This window comes from Ceratotherium simum, unplaced genomic scaffold (genome assembly GCF_057802395.1).
Source record: "Ceratotherium simum simum isolate JZ-2026a unplaced genomic scaffold, ASM5780239v1 HiC_scaffold_58, whole genome shotgun sequence".
NCBI lineage: Eukaryota > Metazoa > Chordata > Mammalia > Perissodactyla > Rhinocerotidae > Ceratotherium > Ceratotherium simum.
In genome coordinates, this window is record NW_028261274.1 from 55,445 (window position 1) to 69,004 (window position 13,560).

Genomic DNA, 13,560 nt, shown 5'->3' on the forward strand with positions numbered 1-13,560 from the left:
TACTGGGCATTTCTTTAAAGGCAGGAGGAGTCTTTGTTAAAGGGTAAGCCAGTCGGTCAGAAGACAAGCCATTTCCTGAAGCCATTTCCTGAAGCCATTTCCATACTCTGTGACAGGTGCTGGAGAGGCAGGCTTGGAGCCACACGCCAAAGAACTTAGGAGAAAACAAAATGGTAGCCAGATGTTCTTGGTCATGCCATTGCACTAGGATCTATTATTTCCTCAAAACTCTGGAAATTCAAAGGGCTGCAGAACATAGAAGATAAAATCTTAATCTGGAACAGAAAGTCTTGTTTCTCACCAGTGCATGGAACGTGGGAAGAACGCCCCACCCATCAGTGCTCTGAATCACCCAGAGAGTCCTGGGGCTGGTGAGATCTGCAATTCCACATTAAGCCATGAAGAGAAGATTTCAGCGTCAGCTCCTGCCGGCACCTGCTGTCCTCAAATGTTGCTTCATAGCGTATTTGAAAGCAAGAAAGAGGTTTAACCCTGTGAGAGAGAAATCAGAACTGGAATCAGTACCAAGATTAGTACAAACATGATCCCAGGGGTCATATCTATAGGGGCATGGGTCTTATAAATACAGAGAGAGAGAAATATAGCAACACAGACTAGAAGGATAAACCTTAAAATGTTCACAGTGATTATCTCTAGCATGGCAGGCACTGCAGGCAAACTCAAAAGCCATTCTTAACCTCTTCACCACTGATAGCTCTTGCTCTAGAAGCTAGAAAGCCAAATACTTGTTTTGTCAAATTCTTTTGTAACTAGGAGTGGTCATGTGATGCAGTTCTGACCAATTAGATGAAAGGGAAATCTGCTGAGGGGTTTCTGGGAAAAGCTTCTGTTTCCTGTTAAAGGGAGAGGCATGTAAGGAGAGGCTGCTGCTTTTGCCCCATCCCTCTTCTTTCTGCCTTGAACATGGTCGTGATGTCTGGAGCTATGGCACCCACCTTGCAACCATAAAAAACATTTTGATGAAAAGCCAACATGCTGCTAGTGGATTGGAAAACCGGGAAGATCCTAAATCCTTTATAATACCACTGAGCAATAGAACCAATACCAGCAACACCTAACTCTGGGCTTCTATTCTTGCAAAAAAAATAATTCCCTATTTAATTAAGCCACTGGATCTTAGTTACTTGAGCTTGGAATATGTCAGTGAAAAAATAAGACATTCTAGTGTGAGATGGAAGACCATAAATAAATAAGGAAGTTATAGCATGTTAGGAAGTGGCAAGCGCTATGAAAAGAAAATCAGGATTAGGGGCAGGAGAAGCATGAATGTCAGGGTAGGAGAAAAGGAGGCAGTACGAAATAGAGTTGCCAGAGGAAATACTATTGATAACAAATGATTGGAACAAAGATTTGAAGGAGGTGAGGGAGTTGGCCATGTGGGTATCAGGACAAGAACATTCAAGGCAGAGTGAGCATCCAGGTCAAGATTCCTAAAGAGCAAGTGAGCTTGGCGTGTCTGAAGAATCCTGAGCAGGCCAGCATGGGTGGAGCAGAGGGAAGTGAGATTAACAGAAGATGAGGTCAAGGAGGAAAAGAGGGTCAGATCGTACAGGGCCTTGTGGGCCATCAGGAGGACTTTGGCTTTTACTGAGTAAGGTGGGAGCCATAGAGGGTTGTAGGCAGAGAAGGGATGTGACCTGACTCAGGAGTTCACAGGCGCCCTCTGGCTGCTGCAAGGAGAACAGACCAAAGGTGGGGCGGGGAAAAGGCAAGAGGGGAAGCAGAAAGACCCTTTATGAGGCTATTTCCATAATCCTGGCTACAGACAATAGGACTTGGAACAGAATAGAAGCAACAAAGGAACAGACAGGCGATCAGATTCTGGATACATTCTGAGGAAGGGTCAACAGGATTTGCTGATGGATCAGAGATGGAGGGTAAGAAGAAAGGCAGAGTCAAGGATAACTCCACGGCCTTGTGCTGAGCAATAGAAGGATAGGGGACCCTCCATGGATATGAGAGGTGGGGGATCAGAAGCTCAGATTGGAACATGTTACATTTGTGACATCTGTTAGACATCTCAGTGGGGGCACTTGGTAGGTGGTTGGTTATATGAGTGTAGAATTCAGGAGAAGGAGCTGGACTGCACATTGTTTAATATTTTGGGGTCATTGCTAATAAATGGTGTTTATGGCTGTGAGACTGGATGAGATCTATGGCGTAGAGAAAAATGAGTACTTCCATGGAAAATGATGTATTGTCAGAGCACACATCTCCAGGTTACCCAGTTCTGATCTATGTGGGAGATATTTTACAATTCTGTAAATTTTAAATAACTGACAGAGATGCAAAATAATTCCATGAAAAAAACAGTTTTGCGTCCATTTGCACATTCATTTCAATATTCCTGAGATTATATATATGTATTATAATTCATAGGTATTATAATGCATATATATGTAATACATATATAACATATAGGTATATGAAATTTTATATGTATTTTATAATATTAATAATTATATGTATAATTATATAATATATAATTAAACATTATATTATATATATTATGTATATATAATTATCAATGAGGGAGCCAGGCAGATGTTATAACTGGGTCAAAAGAGAACAGCAAAGAACAGACATATACATGTATTATGTAATATATATTATGTATTATGTATACATTGTATATATTATGTGTATTATGTATTATGTATACATGATATACATTGGATATATTGCATATATATTATGCAATGTATAATATATATCATGTATACACTGTATGCATATTATATGTATATTATGTATTATGTATACGTTGTATACATTATATGTGTTTTATGTATTATGTATATGTTGTATACATTATGTGTATGATGTATTATGTATACATTATATACATTGTATATATTATATATTATATACATATATGTCTGTTCTTTGTGTTCTCTTTTGAGCCAGTTATAACATCTGCCTGGTTCTTTCACTGATTGATGAGTGGAATAAAATCCTTAATGTATGCTCATTTTATATCTGTATGAGTCACGATTTTATCTTTTTTTTCTTGCTTGAGGAAAATTCACCCTGAGCTAACATCTGTTGCCAATCTTCCTCTATTTTGTATGTGGGGCACTGCAACAGCATGGTCACTGACGAGTGGTGTGGGTCTGCACCTGGGAGCCGAACCTGGGCCACCAAAGCGGAGCACACCAAACTTAACCACTAGGCAATGGGGCCAGCCCCCATGATTTTATCTTTTTTAGATCACATAGCTACTAAGAGGCAGAGCTGGGATTTAAACCTAGGCAGCCTGGCTCCTGAACCTCCACTCTTAAACCCTACCCTCTATCAAATGAGCTAATATACATGGAGACACTTAACTCACAGTAGACACTCAACATATGGTGGTGTTTAGGATTGCTAAGAAGCAAGTATTCTGTTTGACCAGAACCTTCATAAAACACACAGTCTCTCACCGTTTTGGAAGTGAAGGCAAAGGATGTCAGTATGACCCCTGATGTCTGGGACTGGGATCCGGGTGTGGTCTTCCTGGTAATCCATCTTCTGTAATCTTCCCGTACCTGGAGATGGAGACACATCACGGGGAGATGAATCACTCCCAGATGCAGGGAAGTATGCTGGCACAGGCATGTCCCCTGGAAGGAGGGGCATCAGGGACAGCGAGGGCAGCAGCTACATACCCGGCGGTTGAGCAGACAGTGAATGAGGAAGATGAAGGCCCCCTGCAGGCTGTTGATTATGGTGAACAGGTAGGCCATGATACCAGCCAAGGGTCCAATCTGGAAAATGCCCAACACCCAGGAGCTCCCCAAGATGAAGAGCTGGGCAAATGCCTTGAATGTCAATAACCTGGAGGAGAAGGTTTGCAGAGGATAAGGTTCTGGGAGGTGGCTGTTGTCCTCATGGGACACACTCCCAGGAATGGTCTGAGGCTGCCACCATGTGACCCACCACCTAGATGGAAATAAACGTGGGGTGGAGCCTCCAAGCCTAGGTGTAGGGAAATCGAATCCTATAGGCATTTAAAAGGCTATTGGCCTACAGACACACATCGGCACAAAGACGTGTGGACACATGTATTTAATGCAATATTTTCATTAGTAATGAAAGGCTAGAAGGACCCATGTGTCCAAGAATTTAGAACACGTTAAATGAACAATGAAGCCATACAATGAAATACTATGAAGCCGCCTTTTTTTTACTGAGGTAAAACTCACATAACATAAAGTTCACCATTTTAACCATTTAAAGTACGATCCGGTGGTATTTAGCACATTCACAGTGTTGTACAAACATCACCACTATCCAGTTCCCAGACACATTTATCACCCCAAAAAGAAACCCCATACCTATTAAGCAGTCATCCCCCATTTCCTTCTCCCCCAATTAGAAACAACTCAAATGTCCATCAACAGATGACTGGATAAACAAAACGTGGTCCATCCATATAGCAGAATATTACTCAGCCATGAAAAGGGGTGAAGCACTGACACACGCTACAACATGGATGAACCTTGAAAACATGATGCTCAGTGAGAGAAGCCAGTCACAAAAGTCCACATAGCATATGATTCCATTTATATGAAATGTCCAGAATGGGCAAATCCATAGAGACAGAAACCAGATTATACAACTGTTTTTTAAAATGAGATGAGAGTGACAATATACTATAGTGGGTAAGGCTCTGGGTCAGACTGCCTGTGTTTAAATTCTGATCCATTCACTAACTTTGCGGCCTTAGTAGGTTACTTAACGTCACTGTGCCTCAGTTTCCTCACTTTGAGATAAGGATGACAACACAATGCGTACACTATAAGCTTGTTCTACCAATTAATGAGATAGCATTAGACCTAAAGGTGCTTAGAACAATGTCTGGCACAAAATAAACATTTTTGTTAGTTGTTTTTAACCTTAAGTACTGATATGAAATAAGCTACCTATTATGTGGAAAAAACCAAGCGCAGAATGATATGTACAGTATCCTGTCATTTATGTAATAGAAGATGGATGTGTAAGTATAGAATATTCTGGAAGGAAGCTCAATTCAGGTGATAATGGTTGCTTGAGGTGGGAGAGATCTGGGGACCTGAGGAGTCAGGGAAGAGAGAAGGAATTAGTTTTCACGTGTTTCCTTTTTTAATGCTTAATTATTCTTGCCATGGCATACATTAACTTTATTCTAACTTTTTGCACTAATTTTTAAAAAATAATTTTTAGAAAAAAATATTTAAGATGGATGAAGGATTGGACTCTGACGGGAAAACAAACAAGGGACCATCATTAGGTTACCGACAATAAAACCTAGACAATGTCTGGTTTGGGTGCGTTCTTAAAATGAACATTAGTTGAATGGTGAAGTTAAGAAACACAGATGCTCTATGAGAATACGAAAAAGTCCCACCTCTGTATGATAGAATAATATATATGAAGGTAAAATAACGAGATAGTGTATTTCATCTATTAAATCAACAAAACAACAAAAATGATAAACCCTAATGCTGGCAAGGCTGGAGGTAAACAAGCACTCTTGTGAATGGAAATAACTTTTCTGGAAAACGATTTGCAATATACACTAAAAGTGTTACAATCCAACCTACTCTTTGAGTCAGGCAATTTCATGCCCAGTGTTATGATTAAATAACCACAGATGTGGAAGAAAATTTACCTACAAGGATGTTCAAGACAATACTGTTTATAATAGCAAAAAAAAAAACAAGTCAGAAATAAGTTAAATGTCCATAAATGAGGGATGATTTAAGTAAACTGTGCTGGCTCCTTACGCTGAACAGTTATAGAAAAAAAGGATAGTTGACAAATTTCTAATCAAACAAGAAAAATTTTATGACATGTTATTAGAAGAGTATTATTTAATTTTCAAATATTTGGGGGATTTTCCAGACTTTTTTTCTGTTATTGATTTCTAATTTAGTTCCCCTGTCAGAGAACATGCTTTGCATAATTTGAATCTTTTAAAAGCTTATCTGATTTGTTGTATGTCCCAGGATGTGGTCTTGGTAAATGTTTCGTTTTGACTTTAAAAAGATACATGTGCTGCTGTTATTGGGTGGAGTGTTCTATAAATGTTATCACGTTTGTTGATAGGATATGAAAGACTTGAACAACATTTACTGATTTTCTGTCTCCTTGTTCTGTCAATTATTGGTAGGGGTGTGGAAATCTCCTATTATAACTTTTTGGATTTGTCTGTTTCTTCTTTTAGTTCCATTGTTTTTTGCTCCTTGCATTTTGAAGCTCTTTTATTAGGTACATAAATGCTTAGGATTGTTACGTCTTCTTGATGAATGTACTCCTTTATCATTATAAAGTGGTCCTCTTTATCCCTGGTAATATTCTTTGCTCTGAAGTCTACTTTGTCCAATATTAATGTAGCCAGATCTTTTGACTAGTGCTAGCATGGTCTATTTGCATCCTTTTACTTTTAGCCTGTTTGTGTCTTTATATTTAAAGTGTTTGTTTTTGTAGGCAACATACACTTGGGTCTTGCTTTTTTATAGTTTGATGATCTCTGCCCTTTTTTTTTTTTATTGTGGCAAAATATACGCAACATAAAAATTGCCATTTTAACCATTATAAGGTTTAGAATTCAGTGACATTAAGTACATTTACAATATTGTGAAACCATTGTGACTCTTCATTTCTGTAACTTTTTCATCATCCTAAACAGAAACTCTATGCCCATTACACAATAATTCCCCGTTCTCCCTTCTCCCCTACCTTCTGTCTTATGAATTTGCCTATTCTAGGTACCTAAGATGAGTGGAATCATATAGTATTTGGCGTTTTGTGTCTGGCTCATTTCACTTAGCATGTTTTCTAGTTTCATCCATGTTTAGCATATATCAGAGTTTCATTCATCTTTAAGGTTGACTAATATCCCATTGTATGTGTTTATCACATTTTGTTTGGACACTTGGGTTATTTTTACCTTTTGGCTATTGTGAATAATGCTGCTGTGATCATTGGTGGACAAGTATCTGTATGCCACATCAATGCTTTGGGTGTATACCTGTGAGTGATTCCTGCTTTCATTTCTTTGGGTATATACCTATGAGTGGAATTGCTACATCATATGGTAATTCCATGTTGACCTTTTTGAGGAACTGCCACACTGTTTTCACAATCTCTGCCTTGTAATTGGGGCATTTAGAACGTTTACGTTGAATGTGATTATTGATATGGTTAGATTTAAATCTGTCATCTTACTGTTTGTTTTCTGTCTCATCTGTTTTTTGTTTCCGTTCTCCATTTCTTCTTCTTTTGGTTTAAGTATTTTTTATGATCTCGTTTTATCTCTTTTTTTAACCCTTTAACAATTAATTCATTCAACCATCAATTTCTTCACTTTGTGTCCTTGGCTCATACAGTCCTCCATTCGTTAGCTTTCTGATCTTGGGAAAATGACTTAAACTCTCCTAAACTCGAAAGAACTGGAGCTTCTTGCATTACACCACACTGCTCCCTACCATCTCTATCCTCTGGTCATTTCTGTATGAGAGCTGAAATAAGGCAGAGTGTCACCTTGTTTGACCTCAACTGGAACGTGTGTGTTGATAGACTGAAATTTTTCACTGCTCTGCTCATGTTTGCGAATGACCATGAGAATGCTGCAAATACTGATTTGGGATTCCAAAAAAACTTTAGTGAGTAGGTGAATTCACAAATATGGAACTTGTAAATAATGAAGATCAGCTATATATGTACCACATAGGGTGGTTGTGTGGGTTAAATCAATTAATACAAGTTAAGTTCTTCAAACAGTGCCTTAACACAGACTCATTTGATGTTTCAGAAATTTATTTGGTAAGTTAGTTTTTAGTAGTTTGTGTGTCCAGGTATAAGTGAGGATATTTTTATGTCTAATTTTTGGTGACATTGCATAGTGTAGAATTGTGCTCTTTTCATGTGGTGAAATCCAGGTTTCCTACCCTGCTTTTTTCCTGTCACTCGTCTACTTCATTTAGTCCTTTTTTTTTTTTGCAAACATGCAGGCATGGCTTTAAGGGCAGGAAGGATTAATAATGAACAAAAGCGATGTTGCTCCCTGACCCTACATTCTGCTTTCTTCACTATGATGTTTTTTTTTTGGAGCTGGCTACTACATTTTTTAGGCAGCTTTATTGAGATATGATTCACATACCAATACAATTCACCCATTTAAAGTTTATAATTCAGTGGTTTTTTTTTAATATATTCACAGATGTGTGTAACCATCACCACAGTAAATTTTAGAATATTTTCATCACCTCAAAAAGAAGCCTGAACCCTTCAGCTACCATCCCTTTATCCCCTGACCCTGTTTACCCCATCCCTAAGCAACCACTAAGCTACTTTTTTGTCTCTATAGATTTCCCTATTCTGACTTTCCTATGAATAGAATCGTATAGTATATGGTTTTTTTTTTTTTTTTTGGCTGGCTTCTTTCACTTAGCATTATATTTTCAAGGTACATTTATGTTGTAGCATATGTCAGTATCTCATTCTTCTTTATGACCAAATAATGTTTCATTGTGTGGATATACCACATGTTGTTTATCTGTTTGTGTGTCAATGGACGTTTGGGTTGTTTCCACCTTTTGACTATTATGAGTGATGCTGTTACATTCATGTACAAGTTTCTGTGTGGACACGTTTCCATTTGTTGGATATATACCTAGGAGTAGAATTGCTGGGTTACATGGTAGCTCTATGTTTAATTATTTGAGAAACTGCCAGACTATTTTCCAAAGTGGCTGCAACATTTTACATTCCTGTAGCAGTGTTTGAGGGTTCCAGTTTCTCCACATTCTCACTAACACTTGTTATCTAACTTGTTAATTTTAGCCATTCTAGTGGGTATGAAGTGGTATCTTATTGTGGTTTTGATTTGCGTTTCCCTTACGACTAATGATACTGAGCGTCTTTTCATGTGCTTATTGGCCATTTGTATATCTTCTTTGGAGAAATATCTGTTCAGATTCTTTGCCTATTTTTAAATTGGGTTGTCTTTTTATTACTGAATTGTAAGAAGTTTTTTTGGGGGGAGGAGGTGGGGAAGATCAGCCCTGAGCTAACTTCTGTTGCCAATCCTTCTCTTCTTGCTGAGGAAGATTGGCCCTGGGCTAACATCCGTGCCCGTCTTCCTCTACTTTATACGGACGCAGCCACAGCATGACTTGATACGCGGTACTTTGGTCTGTGCCTGGGATCAGAACCCATGAACCCTGGGCCGCCAAAGTGGAGCGCGCGAACTTAGCCACTACACCACCGGGCTGGCCCCAAGAGCTTTTCAATATGTGTTCCGAAGACAAGGTCCTTATTAGATATATGATTTGCAGATATTTTTTCCCATTCTAGATTGTCTTTCCACCTTCTTGATAGTGTCTTTTGAAGCATAAAAGTTCTTAATTTTGATGGTGAAGTTTAACTTATTTATTCATTTATTTAGTTGCTTCTGCTTTTGGTGTCAGATCTAAGAGTCCATTGCCAAATACAAGGTCATGAAGATTTATGCCTGTGTGTTCTTCTAAGTGTTTTATAGTTTTAGGTCTTCAATTTAAGTGTATGATTCCATTTTGAGTCAACTTTTGCTTATGGGATAAGGTTAGGGTCTAACTTCATTCTTTTGCGTATAGCTATTCAATTGTCACAGCACCATTGGCACCCTTGTGAAAAATCAGTTGACCATAGGTGTATAGGTTTATTTCTGGTCTTTCAGTTCTGTTCCATTGATCTGTATGTTTGTCCTTGTAGCAGTACCACACTGTCTTGACAACTGTTGCTTTGTAGTAACTTCTGCAATTGGGAAGTATGAGTCTTACACTATTTATTCTTCTTTTTCAGAATTGTTTTGTTAGTTGCAGCTTGTTGCCTTAGAATTCCGTATGAATTTAGAATCAACTTCAGAGTATAAGTTTTGCATTTCTTTGGTTAATTTATTCCTGGTTTTGGATACTATTGTGAATGGAATTGTTTTCTTAATTTTACTTTTGGGTTTTTCAATGCAAATGTATAGAAATTCAGTTGGGTTTTGTATATTGATCTTGTATCCTGCAACCTTGCTGAACTCATTTATTACTTCTAATAGTTTTTTGGTAGACTCCTTAGGATTTTCTATATACAGGATCACTTCATGCAAATAGAGATAGTTTTACCTCCTCCTTTCCGATATAGATGCCTTTTATTTCTTTTTCTTGCCTAATTGCCCTGGTTAGAACCTCCGCTACAATTTAGAATAGAAATGGCAAGAGTGGAAATCTTTGTCTTGTTCCTAATCTTAAAGGGAAACCATCCAGTATGTCACCATTAAGTATGATGTTAACTGGAGATTTTTTGTAGATGCCCTTTATATTGAGGAACTTCCCTTCTGTTCCTAGTTTATTGAGTTTTTTTTAAATCATGAAAGCGTGTTGGATTTTGTCAAATGCTTTTTCCTACATCTGCTGAGATGGTCTTGTGATTTTTTGTTTTCCATTCTATTTGTATGATGTATTACATTAATTATTTTTGGATGTTAAACCAACTTTGCATCCCTAGGATAAATCCCACTTGGTCATGGTGTATAATTCTTTTTATATATTGCTAGATTCAGTTTGCTAGTATTTTGTTGAGGACTTTTACATCCATGTTCGTAAGAGATATTAGTCTGTAGTTTTGTTTTCTTTCTTTCTTTCTTTCTTTTTTTTTGGTGAGGAAGATTAGCCCTGAGCTAACATCCGTTGCCAATCTTCCTCTCCTTGCGGAGGAAGATTGGCCCTGGGGTAACATCCGTGCCCATCTTCCTCTATTTATTTTTTTTCATATGGGACACCGCCATAGCATGGCTTGACAAGCGGTACATCAGTCCATACCCGGGATCCAAACCTGTGAACCCTGGGCCGCCACAGTGGAGCGTGCAAACTTAATCTCTACGCCACCAGGCTGGCCCCTGTAGTTTTGCTTTCTTGTGACATTTTTGTCTGACTTTGGTATCGGGGTAATATTAGTCCCATAAAATGTGTTGGAAAGCGTTTCTTCCTCTTCTTTTTTTTTTTTTTTTTTTTTGGAAGAATTGGTGTTAATTCTTCCTTGAGCGTTTGGTAGATTTCAGCGGTGAAACCATTTAGGCCTGGGCTTTTCTTTGTGCATAGTTTGTGGATTACTGATTCAATCTCTTCACTTATTATAGGTTTATTCAGATTATCTTGAGTCATTTTTGTAGTTTGTGTTTTTCTAGTAATTTGTGTATTTCATCTAAGTTATCTAATTTGTGTACTATTATTCATAGTATTTGTTTATAATCCTTTTTGTTTCTGTAAGGTTGGTAATCTTGTCCTCTCTTTTTCTTTTCTTTCCTCCAGTTTTGTCTTTTTTTTTTATTGATGTTTTAATAGTTTTTAACATTGTGAAATTTTGGGTTGTACGTTTTTGTTGGTCCATCACCATATATATGTCTCCCTTCACCCCTTGTGCCCACCCCCCACCCCCATTGCCCCTGGTAACCACAATACAGTTTTCTCTGTCCATGTGTTGGTTTATATTCCACATATGAGTGAGATCATACAGTGTTTGTCTTTGTCTTTCTGGCTTACTTCATTTAACATAATACCCTCCAGGCCCATCCATGTTGTTGCAAATGGGACGATGTTGTCTTTTTTTATGGCTGAGTAGTATTCCATTGTATATATATACCACATTTTCTTGATCCAGTCATCAGTCGAGGGACACTTAGGTTGCTTCCACTTCTTGGCTATGGTGAATAATGCTGCAGTGAACATAGGGGTGCATAAGGCCCTTGGGATTGTTGATTTCAGGTTCGTTGGATAGATTCCCAGTAGTGGGATAGCTGGATCATAGGGCATCTCTATTTTTAATTCTTTGAGGAATCTCCATACCGTTTTCCATAGAGGCTGCACCAGTTTGCATTCCCACCAGCTGTGTATGAGGGTTCCTGTTTCTCCACATCCTCTCCAGTGTTTGTTGTTTCTGGCTTGGTGAGTATAGCCATTCTAACGGGCGTGAGGTGATATCTTAGTGTTGTTTTCTCTTTTGTTTTTGATTCAAGTAATTTGAATCTTCTCTCTTTTTCTTGGTCAGACTGGACAGAGGTTTGTCAATTGTGTTGATCTCTTCAAAGAACCAGCGTTTTCTGATTTCCCTTTAGATTTCTTCTTCGACTCATTGGTTATTCATGAGTGTGTTGTTTAATTCCCACATATTTATGAATTTGCCAAATTTATTCCTACTATTGATTTCTAATTTTATTTTATTATGGTTGGAGAACATACTTTGTATTATTTTTATGCTTTTAAATTTATTGGGGTTTGTTCTATAGCCCAACATTTGATCTGTTCTGGAGAATGTTCCCTATGTACTGGAGAATGTATATTCTGTTGTTGGATGGAGTGCTCTGTAGAAGTCTGTTAGATCTGGTTGGTTTGTAGTGTTGTTCAAGTCGTCTATTTCCGTGTTGATCTTCTGTCTAATTGTTCTATACATTATTGAAAGTGGGGTATTGAAGTCTCCAACTATTGTTGAATTGTCTGTTTTCATTTCCATTAAAAGTTTCATGTATTTCAATGCTCCGTTAATAGATGCATATATGTTTTTAATTGTTATGTCTTGAACTATTGACCGTTTCATCATTATAAAATGTCACTCTCTCTGGTATTCTTGTTTTAAAGTCTGTGTTGTCTGATGTTAGTGCAGCCACTCCAGCTTTCTTGTGGTTGCTGTTTGCATGATATTTTTCCCCATCCATTTACTTTCAGTGTTTTTGTCTCTGTGACTCTCGTGTGTCTCCTGTAGACAACATATAGTTGGGTCATGTTTTTTTTAAATCCAGTCTAACAATCTTTCCCTTTTGATTGTTCAATCTATTCACATTTAATGTTACTGATAGAGTTGGATTTACATCTGCCATTTTAGTTTTTGTTTTCTATATGTATTTTCTAATGTAGCATTTTAATTTCATTAGTGATCTTTTAGTTTTTTTTTTTTTTTGAATTTTTTTAAGTAATTGCTCTAGGGTTTACTATATACGTCTTATCAGCTTTAGATTTGTACTAGCTTAATTTCGGTAATATGTAGAACCTTTACTGCTATGTAGCTTGATTCCCATTTTCCCTTTTTTTTTTGGTATTGTTGTTATATGTATTATATCTGTTAATGTTACAAACTCAACATTGCATTGTTATAATTATCATTTTACCATCCGCAGTCATTTCCTTAGCTCACTGCAACTTTGCTTCCATCCACCTCCTTTTGGGCTGTTACTAGGAAATCTATTACACTTATATTAAATTGTGCGTTTTAAGCCATGATAAGTTGTGTGATATTATTTTATACAATTGGTTTTTAAATCAGTTAAGAATAGAAAGGATAAAAAATATGTATAATTACCTTTACTGGGGTCACTTGTTTTCAGCCTGAAGAACTTTCTTTAGTATTTCTTGTAAATCAGGTCTACTAGCAATGAATTCTCTCAATTTTTGTTTATCTGGCAAAGTCTTTATTTTTTCTTCATTTTTGAACAGTACCTTTCCTGAATATAGAATTCTCGGTTAACAGTTTTTTCCTTCAGCACTTTCTATGTGC

At 37.4% G+C, this 13,560-nt stretch overlaps 1 protein-coding gene across 1 annotated transcript in view; it reads left to right on the forward strand.

The window, feature by feature from the left end:
- The first annotated feature begins 3,575 nt into the window (after positions 1-3,575).
- The window catches only part of LOC147911146 (5'-3' exoribonuclease 2-like), a 61,588-nt gene continuing 51,603 nt past the window's right edge, over positions 3,576-13,560 (forward strand). Inside the window, exon 1 of the mRNA XM_087428497.1 lies at positions 3,576-3,737. Within this exon, the coding sequence (XP_087284623.1) occupies positions 3,576-3,737 (162 nt within the window). The remainder of the gene's footprint in view (positions 3,738-13,560) is intronic.